General features: G+C 50.3%; 1 protein-coding gene across 2 annotated transcripts in view; it reads right to left on the bottom strand.

The window, feature by feature from the left end:
* Positions 1-14,875: 14,875 nt before the first annotated feature.
* The window catches only part of LOC144164131 (2-acylglycerol O-acyltransferase 2-A-like), a 31,813-nt gene continuing 21,311 nt past the window's right edge, over positions 14,876-25,377 (bottom strand). The window contains exons 5-6 of one of the 2 annotated variants that reach the window (XM_077694672.1): positions 20,327-20,526; positions 14,876-15,130 (exon numbers count right to left, since the gene is read on the bottom strand). In XM_077694672.1, the coding sequence (XP_077550798.1) occupies positions 14,979-15,130; positions 20,327-20,526 (352 nt within the window). In that variant the 3' untranslated portion in view covers positions 14,876-14,978. The remainder of the gene's footprint in view (positions 15,131-20,326; positions 20,527-25,377) is intronic. The other variant, XM_077694671.1, reaches the window with a different exon arrangement.

Here is a 25,377-nt window from a genome sequence, read left to right as displayed (position 1 = left end):
GCTAAATTCCGCATATCAGCTTACGCCCCATCTCCCTTCGCTCTCCGCCCTCGTCCCCCAGGACGTTTTGCAATACTGGCCCTCCTGTCTAGACACTCGGACGCCTTTGCCCGAAGCAGCGTCTAGGAAGGCCTTAAATATTGGTTCGAGAATCCACCCGAAACAGGAGAGCCCATGTGATAGGAACTGCGGTCACGCCTGCGCCTGCAAGCTGCAAGCTTTGTTTCTAAACGGTTGCGACCTAACGGAAAGCGAACGCTAGCAACTTTCCCTTGCTTTCCCGACTCGCAAGGGCAGTTTCCGTTGTAAATGTGACGTCAGCTGACGTGGAAAGCGTGTTTTCCACAACATCTCTTTTAATGACAGACAGCGAAGTGAAACCGGCTCTCAAACACCTCTTTTAAGCAGCTCTCAAACACCTCTTTTAAACACACAGGCAGAAGGCAACTGTATTAGTTTGCTTTTTTTTGTTTTTAGAACTGATCGTTGAAGCCGTCATTTACACTTCGTGTTTTCAGAACTGAACGGCGAAGCGCCCATTTGGCTCACACCATTTTGTTACGTAATTTTGATGAATGAAACCAAAATTAACTTTTTTTCGACCTTTCACGGCAGCTTCAGACCTTTATTGCAGCATATAAAATTCACGAGGAGACCTAATTGCGCTGCTGAGCACGAGGTTGCGGTTTGATTACCGGCCGCGGCGGCCGCTTTCCTGATGGAGGCGAAAAGCAAAAACGCCCGTGTGTACGAGATTTCGGCCTAAAGTGGTCAAAATTAATCCGGAGCCCTCCACTACGGCGCGCCTCATTGCCTGCGTTGCGTCGGCGCGTTAAACCCTACAATATATCAACGAGGACACCTACGCACTTTTTTCTGGCGTAGGGATTTCCACAACACTAGACTGACCGGCTGCCGAACGTGTCCTTCTATTATTATCGTTATCATTTTTCTTTACATATTTTCTTTCGTTTGACGCCCAGACCAGAGGACACTTGGGGGAACCTTCATTGCTACTCCACTGCATGCAACTTCTCAAATTAGTTATACAGGCCTCAGTTATACAATTAGTCACGCAGGCCTTGGGCGAAGTTTTGCTGAGTCCAAGGCCGCAACTCATTCTCTAAGTCCTTCAGTTAGGTAGATCCAAAGGTTGCGTGGTGCTAAAGTGTGAACAATCTCCCAATTTATAAAGAAAAAAAACAAGACGCAGATTAGTATACGAACCAATGCACTATCCCAGTATACACTAACGAGAGAAAAAAGAATTCTCTCCGCGCATTGGTTCGCATCGAGACACCCATCCTCGCTAACAAAATTACAGTTCTAACCATGCTCACGACCACTCCATACGCGTGTTTACTGCTTAAGGAATATAATGTCTTCTTCAACCATGCTTTTGTCAGCACAAAAATAAAACAAGTCGTAACGTTAGCATTACCACATTCACACTTAAACAATATTAAAGCATCACGACTCCTAGAGACGTGCTGACCATGCAAACACTATAATAACTACCTGGAGAACGGCCCCCGGGGAATTAGTAGGGTGATTGCACTGAACGAGATATGCCACAAAGCCACTATCCCTCGACCTTGGTTACGTGTTTTGCGTATATTAACAGTTCTTAATGCGTGTTATAACATCAGCATAAGGGTGGGTTCATTGGTAACTTGATAATCACCCAATAAAACGTTGAGGAATTAGAGGAATGGAATTGAACTGCCCGGCCATTCCCGGAGTAGGAATGGGCGATGTTCCGGCATTCCGAGGAATTGAAAGGAATGGAATTTAGGCAACATGTAATTCCCCGGAATGGAATTGGAATGGAATGGGGACGCCCATTCCGCAACACTGCTACCGTCAGGCCGACCATTCTGTGTTTATTTCATTTCAATAAAATTCCTCTCTCTTTCTCTCTCTTTGTTTTGGTTTCTTGCTAATCGGGGGTACGTAAGCGGCTGTGTCACGTTCATTATCTTCAGCTCCTTCTGCTTCTACCTCCAACCTGCACGCAAGGGCCCACGGGAACCTGACCGCCCAAGGTGAAGCTAGTAGATTCTCTCCAAAAATTATGCCAAACTGCTAGCTCATTCAGCTGCGTTCGCTGAAACGCACGCGGGACACGCTCCCTGAGCTGCCCACCTGTCGCTCCTTGAGTGACCTTGGCTTAGCACCTGCAGCACTTGCCATACCAGGGCAGTCGTACAACATCTAGTGTGGGGCTAACCCCGCTACAGTATTCCTCGGTACCGTGCCCTCACCAACGTGCGGCTTTGACCGTGGCCCCCATCTTTCCAGTTCTGGTCCTATCTTTCCAGTTCTGGCCCATGCTGGGTACGGTGCGGGCTTGTGGCGCGCCCTGCTGCTTTTTCTCTTGGACCCCACAGCACCAGTCGTTGGTTACCGGCTTTGCGGCGATGCGCAGGACAACGGCTACGACTGCAGGCGACCACTTTGTTGCGTCCAGGCCGCTGACGCAGTAAATGGCCGCATAATTATCCTTTCCCACTTTCCCTTCCCTACCAATCCCCCTACAAACACTACGCTTATCCATACCAGCGCCCAAGCGCAACAAAACGAAATAAACGTGTTTTCTATCCATCGATCTTCTCTCCTCTTCCTGTTAACAAGAGACGTTCACTCACTCACTCTGCCGCATTGCACGAGCATTACATTCAGATCTCGCGCCGCACCGGGGTCACGTATGTTCACGCGGCGCATTTTACATTGAGGAAGAGCGCGCGCTGCCAGCGCGTGCCCTCGCGGCCTTCTAGCCAGTCAGCGTCGAGGGTTTTAGGTAACGCCGATTTTTTGGCTTCAGCAGCTTCAGGAATTTGTGGGCAAGTACAATTAGCCTAAGAAAGTGCCAAGAAATCACCCAGGGTTTCATGAGTTGAGAGCAGCAACCCGTAGTTTCAGTAAGCTAATTACCCATAGTCAATCTACCCTTGCGGGCACGTGCCATCCTTCAGAAAAGTCGACGAAAGCGCCCCCGAGCAGCAATCTGTCAAGCCACGGCCTGCCTGCCATAGCGGACGTGTCATTCTTCTTCAATCAACAGCACCGACGCCCGAGCAGAGGCGACGTGTCACGATGCAGTCTGACAAGACATTCAACCTGGCCAGAGCTTCAACGTCGGCCTCGCGTTCGTCGGATCCTGGTCTCCAGCGGCGCGAGCAGCAGCAGAGCGCGTTCTCGATGCCCAGCGTCGCGAAAGGGTCAGCGTCCATTGGTGCGCCCGCCATGATGGAAGTTGCTGCGAACGCCGCTGGCCCAACCATTGTAGACGTTCGGGGCAACGCGCTCCTCGCCTCATCGGTTGCTACCACCCACGGGCAGGGAGTCGAGAAGCGCGGACAGGAGGACTACGGCTACCGGGCTCACCCCCCGGCCGACGGCGGACGGATTGCCATCGACTCCGACGAAGAAGACCCGTGCTCGGTGCGCCAACCGCAACCCTCTTCCCTGCGAGGTCCTTCTTATGGCATGCTGCAGAAGGGTCCATGCCCAACACCGGGATGCGATTGTTTCGGACATGTGACCGGCGTATATCGAGGCCGGAGCCTGTCCGGTTGCCCGAAAGCAAGTAACGTTGCGCTCAGTACGACGGTGCCGTACCATCCCAGTTACATGTGCCCCACCCCTGGCTGTGACGGAAGGGGCCACGTGCTTCCCGGCAGAGCGTACCACCGCAGCCTCTCCGGATGCCCCATTGCCGCCATGGAAAAAGGCCAGGAGGAAGAGGAGGGCAACTACCCTCCGGCGTGCCCGGTCGAGCGTACTGGGACGCTGTGCAAGAGTGCCCGGGCCGTGCCAGTTCCAGGACCTGACGGCGACGTCGGGAGCTACTACATCGCCTGCGAGCACGTCCCGCCGCCTCCGTCTTCGCACTAGTCGCATTGCACATTACTGGCACACGCACTGACCGTCGCGGCAGCCGGCAGGGCACCCACCATCAACGCTGCCAGCAAGAGCTGTTCGCTCAGCGAGCAATCAATGTATTTAATCCGATCTCACGTGAAGTGGGAGACTAATTAGCGTAACTTTCGTCATTTAAAAAAACGTCATTTGGTAGATACCATGCAGAAAAATGGTGAAATAAAATGTTTGGTGGCGAGCTGTTGTCAACGTGACTGTTTTTCCTGCTGTCACAACATCGGGATTTGGGTATGGCGGCCCAGTATCAGCTCTACGGTTGCAACAAGTCGTTTAACTTTTCCCAGTGTTTTGGGCGTGTCGTAGTGGGTTTATGTGACCTTGCAATCATTGCTTGCACTGAAACATCTTCACCCTAGGTATTCGTGGTGATATTAAAAATTGCGAGGTCGCACTTATAAGAGAGTTTAATGTTACGGTGCCGAATTTTCTAGAGCAGCTGTTTACTTTTAGTGCCTGCATGCAGTCCCCCCTGCATACGTTCCCAGGGAGATACCCGAGCGGGGGTATGTCTCTGTACAGAAATCCGGGTAGGGAGAGGGGGTGCAGCGCGACAGCAGCCGACGCATCGGAGAGGGCGTTACGTCGGCGCTCCAGAGAGCCGCGGAGAGGGGTAGGGACGTGGGGTAGCAGCAGCGGAACAGCGGGGAGTGGGCAGGAGGAGGAAGAATAAACTTCTATTGGACACAAGGGTGTGTTCAGCCTCCTAAGTCCAGGAGGCTGCGAGTCCGAGCAGCGTCCAGAGCTCGTTGCACAAGGGCTAGCAGACGGCGCGCGGGGTGTGCGAACGCTGGAAAAACTGAATTACATACCTCCGCTGTGTTTATCACGGGACGCGCAAGAGAGAAGGGGAAAAGCGTGAGTGTGTGGCGCAAGAGAGACGGCAGGCAGTCACGTGGCATAGGCGACAGGAGACTACCGTAATTGCACGATTCTAACGTGCAGGACCCGCCAGGCAGCGACCGCCCGGGGACTTCTGGGCTGAGAATACCCCCATTGCAACGGGTTGAGAATTAGGATATCAAGTAAACTTTATTCCTACTCCCCCTTGCCCCCCCCCCCTTTCTACCAGGCACGCGGTGTCATGTATCCTCGGGGTAAAACCGGTTTCAAATATTTAAAAAAAATTTTTATAAGTAAACTTACCGGCGCGTCACACTGGGGCGCGTTAGAATCGTGCAAATACGGCACCGTCTTTCTACGACATTTGCAATTAAGCTAGCAGACACAAGAGGTCTTTTTTTTTTTTAGGGTGGAGCTCTAGTTTAGGCACGGTCTAGGTTTCCACACATTTTAAATGCAGAGCATTTCAGTAACTCACGATGTCACCCGCGTTGGCGTCCGTAGTCCGCACGCTCACTGCGCATGCGCGTCGAGTCGAGGCGATAGCGAACACTCTCTCGCGAGGGGCATTGGATTGGATTCGAACACTCTCTCGTGGGGGGCATTGGATTGGATTCGATTGGATTGGCTTGGCTTGGCTTGGGTTGGATTTGGATTTGGATTTGGATTTGGATTGGATTGGATTGGATTAAAGTGGATTGTGTTGGATTGTGTTGCGTCATATCCGCGGCACGTTGCGTCATAGCCGCGGCTGGGGCCGGCGCATGTGCAGTACTCTCTCTTCCGCGGTTTCCTCTCCTTCGGGCGCGCTGCGCATATAACCACTGTGCGTTCTCCGGCGAAGCAACATCTGCGCTTGGCTCAAACACCTAGAGTCCACGCCGCTTTACAAGTACCCCAACGTCGTCGACTGGGACCGGCTTACGCAGTCCCCTCGACGTATATAAGCGGCGGAGCGCGCGTTCGGAATTCAGTCAAGGGCGTCTTTGCTTGGCTTTGCTTGACGTGACGCTTTGCTTGACTCGAGTAGATGCGACGCATTTACTCGAGTTCCCACCGTGGGAAGATGCGGGCGGCTTTTTGATGTCCCCGCAGCAGAACTCTTGAACTGCGCACTTGAAATATTGAAGTGCGGGGCGTTCCATCGCAGGCGCTTTCACTGGAGGGCTCCGGATTATTTTACACCACCAGAGGGGGATCTTTAGCGTGAGCCGCAATCTCGAACACAGAGGTGTTTTTTTGCTTTTCGCCTCCACCAGAAAAGCGGCCGCCGCGGCGGGGAATCGAACCCGAGTCCTCGTGCTCAGCAGAAGAACACCTTAGCCACTGAGCCACCGCGGCGGGTAACTGAAAGGGAACCAGCAAAGGCGCAACGCGTAGCAGGCAGATCAAATCCATCCGAAAGCGTGAGGCGGAAGTGGATCCCGAAGCAACTAGGCGACTCAAGCGACAAGAGGATGACGAACCCTTGAGAACCACTCAGGTGTCTCCAGACCATGGTTTAGTAACAATCACCGTATACCTCATAGCCGGTTATTTCAACATTGATGTGTCGGGGCTGTAAAGGAAGTGGTTCACGCGCTTCTTGTTACAGACATTCCGCTTGCAATCTCACGCGAATCCTGTCCGAGATGAAACCCAGTGGCTTACGTGAATCGATCTGACATTATCCAAGAATCCGTCTGTATACAGTTGCTGGTATGCAGGTCCGCGTGCGCATCGTAGCGACGTCAAGGCCATCGCGATCACCGGTACTAAGTGACAATGTGACTTCACAGCCCCGCTGGTTATTCACACTCGCCGGCGGAATAGACCCAAATTTTTTTCACGTGGAGATATTTATTTGATTAGTGGGGGTTTAACGCGACTACGCAGCGCAGGCGATGAGGCGCGCCGTAGTGGAGGGCTGCGGATTAATTTTGACCACCTGAGGGGGTTCTTTCACGTGCGTCGAAATGTCGTACACACGGGCGCGTTTTTGCTTTTCGCCTCCACCAGAAAAGCGACCGCCGCAGCCGGAAATCGAACCCGCGCCCTCGTGCTCAGCAGCACAACGATTTAGCCACTGAGCCACCGCGGCGGGTGATGCATGCATACAGGGTGTCCCAGCTATCATGCACCAAGATTTAAAAAAAGAGCAATGGCGTTACTCGAAGAAAACCTAGTGCGTAATGTTTGCAGTACTGTGGAGAAGCGACAGTATTTTTTTCAATAATGATACTTAACTAATTATTTGTAATTAATTATCTAACCCGAGAAGTACTGTCCTAATCAGTGAAGTGTCAATGAGGCACTTGTAGGTACCCGCGTTGGGCATCTAACTGCGGCATTTTCAGCGACGAACTAATTGCGTACTCATTTATTCTGACTGAGAAAGAAAACCCGCGAAATATGAAAAATACCACGTGACGGCGCTTCCCCGCGCATTGTAAAGCAGCGTCCCCAAATAAGCTGATGGAAAGCAACTGCTTCGCCTGTCACCCGCCCGAAGAGACAGCGCATCACCTTGATAATGGCATGCATGGAAGGAGCAGCAACAGCAAGATTCGCGGGGCGCGTGTGCAGATAAGGCACAAACTTGGTTGCGATTTATTCTTGCTTTCTTTTGTTTATCTCATTCTGGGTAACTCAGAGGCAGCCTGTTTGAGGGCATTGCTTTACTATGCGCGATAATGCGCGCGGAGGCGCGGTCACGTGGTACTTTTCAGATTTCGCGGGTTTTCTTTATCAGTCAGAATAAATGAGTACGCAATTAGATCGTAGCTGAAAATACCGCAGTTAGATGCCCCTCGTGGGTATCTACAAGTGCCTCATTAACACTTCACTGATTAGGACAGTACTGTTCACGAGTTAGATAATTAATTACAATTAATTAGTTAAGTATCATTAATGAAAAAAAATACTGTCCGCTTCTCCACAGTACTGCAAACATTACGCACTAGGTTTTCTTCGAGTAACGTCATTGCTCTTTTTTTAAATCTTGGTGCATGATAGCTGGGACACCCTGTATATTTGGGAAAGCTGTTTAACTTTTGGCTGTAACCGTATATGCCGGCGTTTTGGTGGACAGTAATTACTAGAAGCCGGATTTTTAGGCACTAAAAAAGCACGTTTTAGGCGCCAAAAATAGGCGGCAAAAACAACGTTTTAGGCACTAAAAAGAATAAAATAGGCGCAATAAATTTTCAGATAAATGCTAATAATTTCAAGTGAAGACGTGAGCGAACTGTGAGCACGACAGGAAATCCAAAAATGTCATTGCTATGAGGCCACAATGGCAGTAACAGTTCAATTCAATTCAATTCAATTCTTTATTTTTCTCTCATACCAAGTTCTATACATTGACCTTAGACGTGGAATAGCCCCGTAATACCTCCAGGCTAATGGCGATCAATTGGCTTAATTTCACAAGCGCATTGCTTACATACATGTTCAGATGCGAAAGTCACTCAAGCGTCGCATATTGTGAAACAGCCAGGAGAAACAATTTATAAAAGCGCAAAGTTATGTGTGCCTGACGCAATTAAATTACAATAAAGCAAGACAGACAAGGTTTGCTAAGAAATTAACATGTTGTTACGCGAGAACTGACGTACAAACTTTAGCAATTTTCTACAGGTACTTTAATTATACAGGCAAGACCTTTCAACACTGCCAAATACACATACGCTCATTCGAAATATAAATATTAAGAATTGTGTTTGGACAGAACACGGAACATAGTTTAAGAATCACTATGAAAATTATAGAAACAATGGGTAAATACCAGCATCTACAGATTTCCGGGTTCAAAATTGTGCCTCTTGTCGCTGAGAATGAGTTTGTACGCGGAGAACGAACGCTCGACGTCGACAGATGTGATTGGTGCGTACTTATTTTTGGGAACATTCGATGGGTTAATTGACACTGGGATCCTACAGTGCTCACCAGCAAGGACTTCTAAAGCTTCTTTAAGGACAGAAAGCCCCTTGTTTTTGTCCAAGACCGATTGCAGCTTCGCACGTGCCTTTTCGGCGACGGGTCCTTCGGGAACGGTGGCGATTCTTTCCTGTGCGTGGAGAATTAGCGCAACGTTCGTAAGAAGAGTTTCTCCCGCACTTTCAAGTTTTTTTGATAGAATCCGATAAGAACGTGAAGTTGGCGCAAAGGTACGCGAGGTCTCCTGGAAGGCTATTCACGGAGAGGACAGCTTGAGCCTTTGTGACTGCAACATTCTCGTCAATTGGAAGGCCGTTGATCACGGCCTTGATGTCCGAAAAGTAGCAGTTGTAGTACTCAAAAACTTCTAGCCGCGTTCCCCATCGTGTGACGACGGGTTCTGGCGGAAAGGGCACATCCGGCAGCATCTCCTTGAAGACGCGCACGCGAGAGGGTGCCTTCAGGAACACGGCCTTGGCTGAACCAATAATCTCGTTGACGTCAGTGAAGTGCTTCCTCAGTTCCTCGCAAACACGATGAAGCGCATGCGCTAGGCAGGTGACATGGAGCATCTGCGGGTAGGCCTTCAGGAGATGAGCGGCCTTGTGCATGTAGGCTGCAGCGTCTGTGTAAGTAACAGAACCTTGGTGGCCTCGACTCCTGAGGGGTAAAGAACCTTCAGGTATTCGTTTACAAAGAATGCTACAGACTTCCCATTTGTTCTCTCCAAAGGTTTCGAACACACGAGGAAAGCCCTTGTCTTCTCGTGCGCCGCAAGCTTCCCAGCAAGAAATTGAGCGACAAAGCGCCCTTTGACGTCTGTTGTTTCGTCTACGGAAATCCAAATGCAGGAGTCACCAAGCTCTTCTCTGATTGTTGCTAATGTCTGTTCATACAAAGACCGAAGGTAGTTCTTCCTCAAAGTAGACTCAGACGGCACGTTGTGATTGCAGTATTTCTGTAGAAATTGTTTCAGCACGGGATTTTCAATTTTGGTCCAAGGGATGTTTGCGGCCACCAGGGCCTCGAACAAATCAACGTTGAAAGCGTTCGTCCTGTCGTCCTTGAAGGCTGTTGTCAAAAAAGACTGTTTGGATGTTGAGGGCTTGTCCCGCTTAAGGTTTGCCAAGTGACCTGCCGTCTTCTCATGCTGAGCCAGGTGGTACTTCTTCTCGCAAGGAATCTGCGCAAATGCGTCAGAATTTCTTAAATACGAAGCGTATATTCAACATCTGCCGGCAAGCTACACCCGTTCATTACGTCACATTTTAGAATAAGAAGCGACTTACGGCTCTTGCCTGCTTAGTGTGATCAAGGAAACCGTACGGGTTCCGAAACGTCTCTGTGTTTTTCACCTTGACTTGGTCAGTGACCGCATTTCGTTCTCATCATGATACCATGAACAGACGAACTTTCGTCGAACTCTTGACTACATATCATACAGAACTGACTACGGGCAAGACGCCGTAACGAAGATTCGCCAGTTCGTGTCTCTTACGTCAAGAATGGCTGCCTTCAAGTGCCATCTGTCCTTCAACAAAACGTGCAAAGTGGAAGGCCTTGTGCCGAGAAGTCTACGCTTGAAGGCACCGGTAGCGTCAGCGTGGGGCCACAAGATAATTCGACAAGCCGAGAAAAAGTTGGTGTCGGCACGCGTCCAAGAATGCCGGCAGACAATCAAGAATTTGGAAACAAGAACGTTCTTCGCAAGGCGCCAGCTGGAACACATCATTGTTGAGGACTTCCCGGACGTGCAGCTTCACGCCAACTTCATGGCAACGCTAAAGGAACGGAACTGCAGAAAGTCGCAGGAAAGGAAACTGGGCTCACTCAGGCCGCAGGACCCCACCCAAACTCAAGCCGCCGTTCTCAACTTGTCTTCGTACAAACCTACTGCATCTGAAGTTGCCATTCTACGCAAAGGATTAAACTTCAGTTCAGGCGACTCCCCGAACCCGACGAGAGTGGTTTGTGCCGTGGAGCGAGCCATCACACAGCTTCCTCACGAAGTAGGAGACGAGGCTCGCACCCGCGCAATCGGTGTTTTATCGAAGTGGAGGACGCGAGGCCCTCAATCCAGGTCCTCACCGTCTGAGAAAGAAGCCATCAAGGGCCTCCGGAATAATGCCTCCATTGCCATGCTTCCGGCGAACAAGGGAAACGCCGTTGTGATACTCAACAGAAGTGAGTACGACCAGAAGATGATGGATTTGCTCTCGGACGGGGATACTTACGCAGCAATGAAGAAAGATCCCACGACAAGCCTTCAAGCGAAACTGCAGAAGCTGCTCTCAAAGATTTTTCAGTTCGTACCGCCGCAGCAGAAGCACCTTTACTATCGCCTCCTGTGTGCCAATGGGTCTGCACCTGCAATTTACGGTTTACCGAAGGTACATAAGCCAGGCGTTCCGCTACGGACCATCATCGACTTCACAAGGTCGCCGCTGCACCGACTTTCGTGTTACCTACACCAAGTGTTGGCTCCGCTCGCCGGAAAGACAGCAACTCACATTACCAATTCTTCAGCTTTCGTGGAGAAAGTCCGCGACATTTCCCTGGATAAAGACGACGTATTGGTGTCCTTCGACGTCAAGTCGCTCTTCACTTCGGTTCCTGTCGACTTGGCCGTAGCGACATGCAAGGAGGTCCTGCTGGCGGACGAAACGCTCGCAGAACGCACACCTTTGGAGGTTGAACACGTTTGTTAGTTGCTGGAATTTTGTTTAAGCAACACATACTTCACCTACCGCGAGCAGGTTTACCAGCAGATCCACGGAACTGCCATGGGAGCTTCCATATCCCTTACTACGGCAAATTTGGTCATGGAAGTCATTGAACAGAAGGCCCTCGCTGGTTTTGATCCCAAGCCCAAGATATTCGTCCGCTACGTGGACGACTGCTTCTGCATCATCAATGCCCCACGGCTCCTGCTTCTTCTTAACTCGATAGAAGCCTCCATACAGTTCACTGCAGAATATGAGTGTGACAGCAGCCTTCCTTTCCTCGATGTCCAGCTGAGGCGTACCGGAACTAGTCTTTCGTTTGCTGTGCACAGGAAGGCGACGCATACCGGACATTACCTGAATTTTAATTCGTTCCACCCAGCCTGTCACAAGCAATCCGTCGTTTCTTCTCTTGTGACGCGGGCAACACGTATTTGCTCAAGTGACGACGAAAGGCGGAAAGAACTTGAAACCATACATCAAGAATTACTGACGAACGGGTACCCGGAGAAATTTATTAGAATGCCGAAGACCGTGTTCTCAATACCAGGCCATCCCAGGGCAAGTCATATCGAAGACGCGCCGGCATCCCATACGTTCCTGGGGTGAGCGAAGCTTTAAGCCGTATCTTTTCAACGTATGACCTTCGCGTTGCCCACATGCCGTCCAACAAACTGAGGAATCAGCTCGTGAACGTGAAAGATCGCTTGGACAGCAAGAGATACCCCGGTGTTGTCTACAAGATACCATGCGCAGACTGTAGCTGCAGTTACATCGGCGAAACTGGCAACTTCAGAAGGAGATTAAAGGAACACCAAAGGGACGTGGGCAGCAACAAGAAAGCGTCGAATGCCCTGGCCGAGCATGCCGATGATCACGGTCATTCCATCGACTGGGATAACGCCGCTATATTAGCAAAGGAAAAGAACCCAGCCACGAGATTACTTTTGGAATCCGTGTTCATTCAAAAGACCAAGGACACTATCAATAGCAATCTGCCGGCAAGCTACACCCGTTCATTACGTCACATTTTAGAATAAGAAGCGACTTACGGCTCTTGCCTGCTTAGTGTGATCAAGGAACCCGTACGGGTTCCGAAACGTCTCTGTGTTTTTCACCTTGACTTGGTCAGTGACCGCATTTCGTTCTCATATATTCAACATCACAGCGCAGATAAACATGCTAGCATACTAAGCGTCTTGACATGCTAACAGAAGACAAATAAATACGATAAGCATCAATAAACATTCTATCTTCCGCAGAGAAGCGCTCGAACACCCCTGCTGCGTCCTATTTGATGGTATAACTGCACTTGAGCGCCGTGCTGCTACGCGTGTCGTACCACCAAAACGTACTTGAAAAACAAGAAGGTGAGATTCCATTGACGTTCTGTTCAACTGACTTGGCGCGCACCATCAATACCCTAAATTTCACGGTGACACGGCGGGGGAGTAAGATACCAGATTCAATTGCGTGTTAACTTAGCGTGGCGTACTTCGGTAATTCTAGCTAGCGTCTGCATGTAATTAACCGAGTAGCTACGAGGTGGACTTCGATTTAACGGATGTCCAGTGCATATCTTAAAAACACGCTCCGTTCATCAGCGCTAGTTTTGAAAAATCATCCTTGTGTACCAACCGAGACAATCGCTCGTTTGATTAAGAAATTTCTGGATTTTCACTTACCGCAGCACACAGGGACGGTACATAAAAATGTGAATCTCCTTCTCAAGGTATCTAAAATATTTCATTTCAATAGTCTCAATGGTATTGAAAGTTTAGAACTTATAAACAACGCTAGCAATCAAAATAACCAACGTTTGAAAAATGCAGGCACCGAAAGGAACGCTGTCTGCCGTATTCAAAATACACAGGTGCCTCCTTTCTTTTCTCAGAAGAACGGGCAGTATAAACAAAAAGCAATAACAGCGAATCGCGGCCATGACGCCCAGGCGCCAACCAAGGGGGCGCAATGGACACCTTTGCATAGTTTCGAGTTCGACCACGGCCCCTGGATCAAGCGCACTTGATCGAGGGGCCGTGGTTTCGAATAACACATGAAACAGTCACGCCACGTAAAAATTCGTCGGCTCACATTTTTTCCGCACGGTTGGCAGAACACGGTCTCTCCGTCTATTCTGTGGCATGGTGAGTTAAGTGTCCACTGTCGGATCTACGCACTTCTGGGCGTCTTCCGTTTCGGCATGGCTGAAAAGGGCAGCGGAGAAAGCCAGACCGTTCACGTTGGAAGACCGGACCAGAAGGGAAGGGTGCCTCCTATTGGTCGGGTCCAATCGCCTAGAGCCAATTTCTCCCCTGGTGGTGAATTTTTCAACTAGTAAATTACAAACAAGATAAGGGCGTGTACGTCACAGTGTTTTTAGGTGCAACGCATCTCTTGCTCTGGGCTATGTCACTCCTGCGTCTGTCCGGCGGCGGTGTCCGTCTCTCGTCCACTCTCCTCTCTCCGATAGCGAACGCTCTCGCCTAACAACGGCGGCGGCGGCGGCGTCGGCACAGGTGCGTCTCTCCTCCACTCTCCTCCTCTCCTCTCGGCGGCGGCGTCGGCACAGGTGCGCCTCTCCTTCACTCTCCTCCTCTCCTGTCTCCTATAGCGAACGCGGTCTCAGTCGACGGTCGTCCGTGCTCCGTTGCACTCTCTCGCAATACTCGACAATTGCTTGTGGCGACGGTTCCTCTAGAGAATCAACCCAACGGAAACACCAATGGAACCACCCAGATGCGTTGCATCACACCAGGGTTCCCGCGAGGGGAGGTGGGCGTAATTTTTCCCCATCACTTTCTTTGCCCCTGACGGTATCATAGCTCCCCTGGGGAGTAGAGTTGTGCATCCACCGCCAAGTCCTGCGGGAAAGCCACCCGTAAAGCATGCAGAAGCCGCCGCTCCGGTTGCACCGGCGCAAAGGGAGGGGGAGGGGGAGAGTGCTAAAAAGAGGACCAGGTTCAAACCCATAGAATTCAGAACAGTAAATATTTCCAGGTAAAATGAATAAAGGTATCAAATTGCACTCGAAAGCGAAACTTGACGCTACGTAGTGCTGATTTAGGCGCTAATTTGAGAAAAAAGGCATTTATAGGCATTTATCGGAGTTTAGGCACCAACACCCAAAATAGGCATTTATAGGCACTATAAAACCACCATAAAAGTCATCCTTGACCTCCAATTCGTGCTCATGTATCGAAATGGGGCGATAGGAACGCAAGGAAAAAAATAGGCATTTGCCTAAAATCCGGTCTCTAGTAATTACTCCTTTGCAAAGTTACGAGAGTGGATGAATGAAATGCACGTTTATTTTCTGAAAAGAGAAATCTTGTAAAATTACAAATCGATCTCAAGACGATGCAGACAGAGAGAAATACTAGTTTACCCAAATGAAAACGAGTAGTGCAGTTTATTCGCGTGAGGAGACATTCGTCATGGTGGCATGAGAGTGATCAACAGCAGCGGTTAGTGGGAGAGGTTGTTGTAGCTCCACCGTTATGGTGAAAAAATGATGGTGGACTATACAGTAGTAAAATGCAACCAGTGTTCCCTTCAGGCTATCCTGAGCGTTCGGTCTTTGGAGTCATATTTCGACTTGTAGTCTTCAAATAACTGCATCAACGAGGTGACATATTTGTCGTGCAGCACATCCACGTCTTCCTGGGTAGGGTTCTCCTTCTGGTCCACGCGGATAGGCTTGCCCACTGCGAATGTAGATAAAGAACAAAACTAAACGTTTTATTCATAGCGAGCACTTCAAAGGCCACTGGAACAATGACATGCGAGCAACTCGCACTGGTTTACTTCTTTCACCCCGCCTTAGAACAGCACCGATTATGGGGCAGGGGGAGGGGGGGGGGGGTGAGCAGTCGAAAACCAGCAGCCTGGGCTGAGAAGAACACCAAGTCTCTTACTCGGAACAGGGTAGGGTGCTAGGGCATTAAATTGATCGGTGTTGGTTTCATGGCTCTAAAAGTGTTTCACAAACAGGCAAGAAGCATGCACAGCGCGAGGTGCGAGCTAGAGTTATTTCCTCAGCGGCGAAACAGTCGAAAACTGGCACTTTCCTTCTCCCTGTCTTACTTCTATCCTAAGTGGCGCATGTAGGGTTTTATTTAGAAGGGTGCGCGGGGGAGGCAGACCTGAGGGAAGAAGCGGGTAGAGAACATGCAAGGATGAGCAAAAAACAACAAAAAAAGAAACACACCAAAACTCCTTCTGGCACTTAGGTATGCGTGCTTACGCGATTTAAAAGCGAAAGCATGACTTTCTCGTTGTCTTTTCTGCTTCTTCGCCTTTCGTTTCTCGTCTTTTGTCGCGATTTGACGTCGACTGCAGGCGACACAATTCCCGCATACACAGCTTCCCCACAATCACAGTTTTCTGTGGCTAGCCTTCACCTGTTGTGCACACGTGCCGTCGCGTTCACCAGTCAAGCAGCACCCGCTAGACTAAAGTTGCGTTTATACCCCGACGTAGCGTCGGCGCGCGCCCGACACGGCCACGCTATTACTTCGGCGAATGGAGGGCCCTCTATACTCTGACGTCATATATCCGCCGGCGCGTTCAGCTGAGCTATAATAGGCGCAATTCGGCGCCACGGGCGTTGATATAGAACGTGTCTCTATTTTCCGCCGAGCACGGCGAACACGTTGGCCCCGTATCCCAGACTGCAACTCGCCAGCCCGCCCGGACTGGGAGCACGCGCGTCCGCTTGCTCGCCCACGGCCGGGCTAGAGCGGAGGCTCGACCATTTCGTGGATCTTATGAGAGTCGGCGCACCAGTCGCGAAACCTTCTGCGCATGCGCCACCCGAAGGGAGCCCTGACTACCATCTGGCTACGCACAGCTACGCTGCACCGGCGGAGCTGGAGCGTGCAGGGGTGCAAATTATCGCTGGCGCTGCCTAGCCGCGTGCCATCCGCCGCCCGCAGCAACCGCGTCCCAGTCCGCAGGAAACGTTGGAATATAAGCGCGCCTTAAAGGGACCCTGCAACACTTTTTATAAACACTTTCACTCTTTCCTTCGCGTCTGGAAGCACTGCCAAAGCTGTAGTTGTCGTCACCACAGAGCGGCACTGCGTGATTTGCTCGTCGCACCAGATCCCGTTTCTGCTTTGTTTTTGTGGCTTTATTTTTAACGTTGCTATCCAAAATCGTTCATTGCTGCAGCTCGAGGAAAACCGGCAAACAGCCGCTACACGGCCTCAATGACCTAATGCGAGCGGTCGAAGAACGCCAAAACCGGGAAAGAGAGTAAAATCTTTAGAGCGAGTTTCCAAGTTATCTGATGGGCATAGAGCAGTAATTTTTGGGTGAGATACTTTGCGACTCCCTAATTTAAGCACTGGGTGTGTTGGGTGACTACGTTCTGCAAGCATTTAAGGTTTCAAACAAAGTTGAAAAAAGTGTTGCAGGGTCCCTTTAACACTTGTTCCGCCGCTGGAAACGCGCCGAGATAGTGCGGTGGTAAAGGACCCGGCGCGGACTTTGGCGACCCGGGCTCGATACCCATGCGATCCGAAATGTCTTTTGCTTACTCTTTACGACGGCGACCATTCTCCGTAACGAACAGCAACGTTGCTAAGTGAGGCACCCAGGCCTTTTTCTTTGAAAAAAAAGAGCCCCGCCATAACAACATACGAACCTATAAAAGTACAATTACCCTTTATATAGTGTAGAGGTGCAGCTAGAAAGCTCGTTTCACAAGTGTAAATGAGTCTTTACAGGACCAATCCTGCACTCCGGAAACTCTTCGGATTACAAGGTGGGTACAGAACTCTTCTCACCCGACAAGGACTCCCTCGCTTCGAGTAGGGCTTGGTTGAAAGGGCCTGGAACTCCAGGAACCGTCCGGATTTCAACTATAGGTACAGGCCCTTTACAGCCAGGCGAGGAAGCCCTCAGTTCTAATAGAGTTTGTTTGGGAAGGGCTTGAACTAATTCTCCGGATGTCAAGTGGCCACAGGCCCTTTGCAGGGTCTGGGAAAAGAGTTCCGCCACAGCCTTCACTCCCGGCGGGGGTTAAGGCGGAATTCTTTTTTGTCGTGTTCATAAACAAACCATCTTGACCAAGCTGTTGGAAGAGCACTGCACCTGCTTTCATAGGAAACCAGGCCATGTCGTGCTTCTCCCACGGTAACCAGACGTGTGTCTTGTATCGTCATCACTGATGTTTACACCACGCCGCACAGCCGGCGGCACAGTTCTTTGGTTCCAGCATCAGTGGGCACAGGTTCCATCGTTCTCACAACGTGTGAGTTTTTTCGGACTCGCTTGAAACTGAAAATGCCAATGAAGGCGTTGGCCAGTACCTTCGTGCAGGTTTATGCTGATGGCAGGTATGATTTAAAAAAAAATATGGCAAGTGACAGGTATGACAGGTGTGACACCCGTATGACAGGTGTGGGCGGTTGTGGGTGTGTGCTCTGAGACTCACACCACTAGAAAGAAATAAATGTTGGCCAATACACCTGCGTGGTTATGTCTTTTTTTGTGGGCATGTTGCCCTGTATCAGTCTTGGCGCTCGAGCAGAACAAAAAAACTGTGGTTGATTCCTTTGCCACAGGAATCGGTAACACACGAAAGTTGAATGTGCAGCGAAATCTGCAGCTGAGCATGATTTGCAGGTCAGCGGCTGTCTTGTGGGTGTGCTTGGCGAGCGACGTCCTGCTGGCGGGTCGCTTCGGCAAAGGTGTGCTGGCGTCATTTCCGTGACAGATATGACGTCAGTGAAATAAATCTTGGTGTATCCCGGCATAAAACTTTCGTGTTAAAATCATGGGCAGCCATAACCCGGAGACTGACGTCTTACCAAGTGATGTCGTTGCAGAATGCAGATCAGGCTGCGGGCACCCGCTAAAGTCAGGCCTCGAAGCGAAGCGTTAGGCCTAACGTGACAGCGTTGGTGGACGCACCACTGGTATGCGTTGTGGTGTGGAACACTGTATGAGTTGCGGTATGAAGATGACAAAGACACTTGACAAACTACGGACTAATACCCCTGTCAAACGTGCCTATTTAAGTGCACTTACACAGAATGCACTCGGCTAAAATGTCATTCGGGAGCAGCTAAACGGAAAACGCGAATGACACTTTACAAGGAACGCACTTTAGGCTGAGTGTGGTCCCCAAACACACTTTACCGGGGCCAGCTCTCTGAGTGAGTAATCTCGTGAACAGAAGTCCGAAAATCGGAATAATTAACCTAAAACCACGAGCGGTGAGATGATAAGTAACGTTAAAAGTTAATTATAGATATATTGCTTATACACTTTTACAAAAATTGAAGCAGCGACGAAAAATAAGAAAATAACCTCTGTCAACAACGTGCCAGCGCCGCCTGGTGGGTGTTTTTCCCTATAGCAGCCGTTCTCTGCGGCGATCTCAGTGCAGTCGGCATTTAAATTGTTAGGGACTCCCGGTTCCTCCATGGCGTCATACCACTACCTGCTACTGCAAACAAATCCAATTCCCTCTGAGCAAATTACGCGTTCATCCTGAAATGTGCAGTTTGTCATATAGCAACCCCGCTACGGCAGCAAGGCGCGACACGCAGACGTCGTGTAGCAACGACGTTGTAGAGCAGCGCTACACTCGCTTATTCGTGGCGATTTCAAATTACGCGCTTTCCCCAGCGTGCAGTGCGTTCTAAAAGCAGCGGCGCCGACAGCAACGCGAGATGCGTAGCCATCAGCTCCAACTCTCGGCGTGCTACCGTTACGGCGGTGGTGCTAGTGAAAAGTGCTTACTACATTAATGAGAGGTGCGAGCCCAATAATGGGGCTGTACAAATACTAGGTGGAGTTCTTATTCCGGGACCCCACTGGGCGGAGCCACCAACCTGGCTTTCTAGATAAAGGCCTTGTGGGCCCGAAGGTCGTAAGGCCACCTGGCAGTACTCTCGGGTATACGGTTAGGGTCGGGGGTTAGAACTGGATTGCACTGACAAGCCCAGACAATGTGGTAGGTATCTGCTACCCCCCATAGTGCCCGCACCTGCCACTGACATTAGGTGAAAATGTTTTATGATAGCTGGGCAGAGAATCAGCGGGCTTGTGATATAAGCAAGAGGTGTATGGTCCAAATCCAGGCCAGGAAAACCTTTGTTTTTTCAGTCTTCTAGGTCGTTCGCAGATTGGAAAGTCATCGTTCACCACCAGACAGGTCAACGTATTTGTCATTGATTGAATAATAAAGTGCGGTAATTATTACCCCAGAAAATAGTCTGACGCCCACAAGTACCTTCTCCAGCTCGTTCCCAGCAACCACTCACATGTAGACACGAACTGGTTAGCAAGGAAATTAAGTACGCCTCAAGTTAAGAATGAGTGCCTGCACTTCCGAGCACTGTCGTACCATGCGCACTGCGAGCACAGCTGAACTATCCTAAGCCCCACGGCGGATTTATTCTACGGGACGTTGGTCGGATGGGGTGCCCAAACCAAGTCGCAGGCTTTCAGTACCAACGAAATTCCTCGCTTGCTTGCGAGTACCTTACTCGGCAACCTTGCGTCTAAAAAAAGGTGAATAGTTGGGAAAACCACATCTCGAGTGTAGTTTTCCTCGACTCCTTGACCATTGTTTACAAAAGCTACTAGCCAATTTTTATCAACCACTTTTTGCGGGCGCTCTGCACGGATTAAAACAAAGCATTAGAGAGCTTTAGCATACGTGTGTTCCGTACGCGGCGTATGTACCGTACGTACCGGGACCCGCGTGCGCTTGCGCGTGAGGGCACGGCGAGAAGGGCCGCACCCCACCGGAACGAATGCGCGCACATGGCGAGACAGAGGCGGGCCGTCGGCGGAACTAAGCCGCTCTACTGCAATGGATGCGCAAGTGGCCAGTCGGGTATCGGTACATACGGAACTATATTCCACAGAATTTGCGGACATACCGATGGTGACGATTCTTTCTCGGAAGGGCATGTAGCCCCAGGTGTACTGCAGGATTCCCCGACCGTAGAAGATGGCCGGGGCGACCCCGGTGAGACTCTTGAGTTTCTCCTGCAGCGAGCGCAGCCTGGATCCCGGAGGGTTTTTCACCTGGTGGAACAGGTCGTTCTCACCGAATGAGAACACCGGAACCAGGTCAGCGCTGCACAGGGGAGAGAGAGAGAGAGAGAGAGAGAGAGAGAGAGAGAGAGAGAGAGAGAGAGAGAGAGAGAGAGAGAGAGAGAGAGAGAGATAGAGAGAGAGAGAGAGAGAGCAATTTTTAATAAAGTCTGGCGTTGTTAGCCGGGCTAACAGGCCTAACTTGCTACAGTGGATGATGACACGAGATAGATGATGGGGATGCCGCTGAAGAAGTTAAAGCGCACAGATGCGTTAAGTTATTTACACAGACTGGACTAGGCCTGTGTGTTGCAAGTACGCGATAAGGGCTTTTGTAGCCCGTAAAGCACGTTTGTGACATTCCCACGGACCTAAGTGGAATGTCCACAGAAAGCGGCAGTTCCCAAGACAGTGCAAGGGACACTCTTTGTGCACTAAAGAGGGCCCATTAAAAGAGCAGGTGCTGGAGGGTTTCTCGAACATCACAGTGTGGGCAGAGTGGCGGCGTAGTCCGGGGCGATACAAACGGAAGTAAAAGGCCTCAGGCAACCGCTAATGCGATGTAGATTCAGTTGGATCGGTATTGCAAAGTGATCGAAATTAATTGGAAGTGATCCCGCCGAGACTTCTTTGCGGGATGCAAAGCATATAATTAATCAGTCGAGATACTAGCCACTATCATAAACATCTCAGAATACTATACAATCACCTCTACTGAACGTTCTAAATGATCGGTGGTGGTAGTGGGAAAATGCATTTATTATAACGTCACGCGCCGTGTCTTATGCTAACACATATCTCTGGGGGAATGAGAAAATAAAAGAGGGTAAGGAACACGCAATAGGAGAAAGGAAAGACAGGAGGACGAAAGGTCACAGGAAGTCATCACGGGCAGGCGACTGAGAGGACGGAGAACAGGTGTGCCGCTCACAAATTGGGCTGCTTGCCCTTCGCAGCATGTGGTTCGAGAAACGGCTTTCAACAGGGGCCATGGCCTCATTGGGTATGCCGATTCTCCTCCTTTGGTATGGATCTTAAGGGGACTCGGCAACACTTCCGACAAGCGCTTTCACTCTTTCCTTCACATTTGGAAGCACTGCCAAGAGAGAGAGAGAGAGAGAGAATGCTCTTTAATGTGAACTGGTGAGGTCAGCCCTGCTAGGGACAAGGCTTGCTACACCAGATGGGGGGTGACTATGTTGATGAGTGGTGCATATCAGACATCAGGGTTACAGCAGGAAGAAGACAAACATGAAGCCTTAAAAAAAAGAAAAAAAGAAGGACAAGAAAAACAAGAGAATGCTGCCAACAGAGTCCGGACATAAAAATACAATTGAAAAGAAAATCGTTAATCGAAACGCTGAAACTAAATGAAAAGTAAACGACGGGAAAAAAAGTAACAACACCGACCCAAGAAAAATAAACAGATGAAAGCCACAGTGCGAAAGAGAAGATATCGTGACACACTTGCTCTGTCTCTGATCTAGAGAGATTTGTCCAGTTCAGTCTCTCGTAGGAACTGGAGCAGAACTTTTGTACCCAAGGTATACTGTCAGCACTATTGGCCCAGGGCCCAAGAAAATGAAAAAGTTCGAGACTGCCTCCATAACGCACACGAGAGAGGGAGCTCGATGCAGTTTTTCGCGCAGCAGCGTATCGACGGCAGACGCACAGCAAGTGATTTACAGACTCGCGCACACCGCAAGTCCGGCACAGGGGGGAATCTTCCCAACCAATCTTAAACTTAAAACTCCGAGTAAACGCCACATTCAGGCGCAGTCGGTGCAGAACTCCTTCACACCGCTTGTTGGGGCCGCGGGGAGAACGGAAGTCACAGTGCGGGTCAATAGCGTCAATGTCCTGCCACTCCGACCTTTGTGCAGCCCATCAACTAGCGAGGATAAGGGCGTTGCTGTCCTCTCGGGAGAAAGGAAGCTGGGTCGTGTTGCTCAGCAAGTGGCTTGCGCTGGCGGCTGCGTCGGATCTAATATTGCCTTGTATGTCCGAGTGACCAGGTGCCCACTGAAAAATGATTTCATGGCCTTCGCGCACTGCCAATGTGTGAATTTCGGCAATTTCACACACAAGCTGACTGCGGTTGTTGTGAAGCTTTCGGAGCGCTTCTAAGGCACTGCGCGAGTCGAGGAATATTACCCATTGCTGGGCATGATGTCCGCTGATGTAATGAAGTGCAGCCCTCACAGCTGCTAGATCGGCATTAGTCGAGGTTGTTTCATGGCTAAGTTTTCTTTCGATAGTGCACCGGGCTGATAGGATCCACACGCCGATGGCGGATGAGCCCGGGCGAACCCAGCCGTCCGCATAAACATGTGTGTAGCCTTTGTAAGTGCTTGAAATATACTCGAGTGTGAAGAACGTGAGCACGGCCGCAGGCATGGCAGACTTTTTGCTAATTCCGGGTATCGTCGTGAAAATTTTCCATGGCGCCAGTACCCACGGGGCTACTATCGACTTTTGAGGCTGTTGAAAATTCGCCGGAAGCAAGTGTCTTGCATACTGTGTGGAGAGGCCTGCCAAAGGATGCGTATGACACCGAGTCAGATGGCGCAAAGACGTTCGAAGCACCTCTTAACGTTGTAGCACTGTGGCGGAAAAGCACCGAGCTTCGCAATGAGTTCCAACCGTCGGTGTGCATTTAGGTAGACCCAGGCAGGTGCGCATAGCTTTTGCCAGCACTGCGTCTATTACCTTTAGTCTTGTAGGCGATAGCTGATGTGGGGCCGGCAGGCTGTAACGCAAGAGGCCGACAAAAAGGGCTTTATATAGGCAAAAGAGTGAGGATACATGGTAGCCCCACGAACTCCCACCGAGCATACGCAGAATGCGCACAAAGCACAGAAGCCGCTCCTTCAGTCGCCGAATATGTGGGGCCCTTGACATTGAGCGGTCAAACGTGACACCGAGAAACTTGTAGGACTTGACATAGGGTATTGGAGTACCCTCTAAGGTGAGCGTATAACGTGAAGCATCGCGCCGCGTGAATGCTATCGCAGCACACTTCTCAGGGGAAAATATGAGACCACAGCATCTGAGATATTTTCTCATCTTCAGAATTGCCTTCTGGAGTGTGGCGCGAATGTTTCGACGGTTCCTGCCTGAAGCCCAGATACAGATGTCGTCTGCGTAAAGTGAAATGTTGACACCTTGGGGCAGGACTGTTGGGAGGCGTATGAGACACATGCTAAAAAGCGTCGGGCTCAAGACGCCGCCTTGAGGAACTTGCGTGACGGGATGTTTGGCCGTTTCGCCATCACTGGTGGCCATGCAGACGTACCGGTCTTGCAAGAGCTATAATTATCGCCAGCACGGATCGGCACTGCGCGATTCGCTCGTCGCAGCAGATACGTGTTCCGTTTCTGCTTCGCTTTGGTGGTTTTGTTTTTAAAGCGGCTATTGAATGCGTTCATTGCTGGAAGTGAAAAAAAAAAGCCGGCCAGTAGCCGCTACATCTAATCTAACAAAAATTGTTGGGGGGCCAGTTGGTTCATGATTCTCGTCCTGTCTCCTTTCTTGTGTATCCTCTTTGCTTTATGCTCTCAACACATTTAAGAGCCGCTACATTGCCGTAGTGACGGAATTCGAGCGGTCGAAGAACGCCAAGACCGGGGAAGAGGGAAAAATCTTTTGAGCAAGTACCGTAATTACCCGATTCTAACGCGCACCTTTTTTCCGGAAAATAGGCCGAAAAATCGCATGCGCGTTAGAATCGGATACGAAACCAAAACTGGCGAAACAGCTGAAATTTTGTTCCACCCATCGCCATCGCCATCTCAAGATGGCGCCAAAGCTTTTAGCAACAATTTTCCGGATCTAGGCGCCTAGGCTTTTCTATCGGCGTTCACACAAATCGCCAAATTATTCCACTTGCGCGCTTGATAACAGCAATGGCAGCAGCGGCAACGAAGGTGCGCCGCTTCCACGGCTTATACGAGCGGCTCCCACGCATTCACGAGTGGTTGGCTGAAGCGTGCGCCTCTGGTGAAGCTCGCGGGATGGGCGTGCGAGGCGTGGGCCACGATCCCATCGAACATGGCTGAACGTTCGTTCAGAAGTGTGGTATCGCGAACGCGCTTGACGGCACCGATGACGAGATGTTGAGGTCAGCAGAAGGCGACAAGGAGCTCTCGGAGAGCGACGAGGTGTGAGATGAGTGAGATTACTTCGGGAAATAAATCGCCCGTTTCTCTCGCATTCGTTTTTCTTGCTCACAAAGTTCCTTGCACGTTACAATCGGAGGTGCAAGTTTTTTCGGTTTTTTGCTTGGAAAATCGGGTGCGCGTTAGAATCGGGGGCGCGTTAGAATCGGGTAATTACGGTAGTTGGGCATGGAGCTGTCATTTCGTAGCTTAAGCTACACTGGCCGAGGTTGAGCAGTTTCGCGTGTGCCGTGAAGGGCCGTTCTGCGCAAGCGCGAGGGCCATTGTATTGGATTGGCTTGGCTTGGATTGGCTTGAATTGGATTGGATTTGGATTGGATTAAAGTGGATTGTGTTGGATTGTGTTGCGTCATAGTCGCGGCAGACGCACAGGCGCCGGCGCGTGCCCAGGTGTGCGCCTCAATTGCGCAGTAGCCAAGTATGACGCTGCACCGGAGCCGCTTGATAGCCGTTTCGCGTGGCTCGTGAAGAGCCGTGCTGAGCATGCGCGAGGAGCAGTGACTGGACAGGACTGGAGTGGATTAAACTAGATTGGACTGGATTGGACTGAATTGCTGAACCTTAGCTCACGCTTCGTAGATCCGGGCATAGCAGAGCTAAGCCAGTACTACCGTAAAAACCCGCGTATAATACGAGGTTTTTTCCCCAATTTTACTATCTAAAATTTGTACCTCGTACTATATGTGGATCCCAAAGTTTTCAGCCGAAAATTGGCA

This window comes from Haemaphysalis longicornis, unplaced genomic scaffold, assembly GCF_048455015.1.
Source record: "Haemaphysalis longicornis isolate Haplotype H1 unplaced genomic scaffold, Haemaphysalis longicornis Haplotype H1 scaffold_13, whole genome shotgun sequence".
Classification (NCBI taxonomy): domain Eukaryota; kingdom Metazoa; phylum Arthropoda; class Arachnida; order Ixodida; family Ixodidae; genus Haemaphysalis; species Haemaphysalis longicornis.
This window is presented reverse-complemented; position numbering and strand designations above follow the sequence as displayed.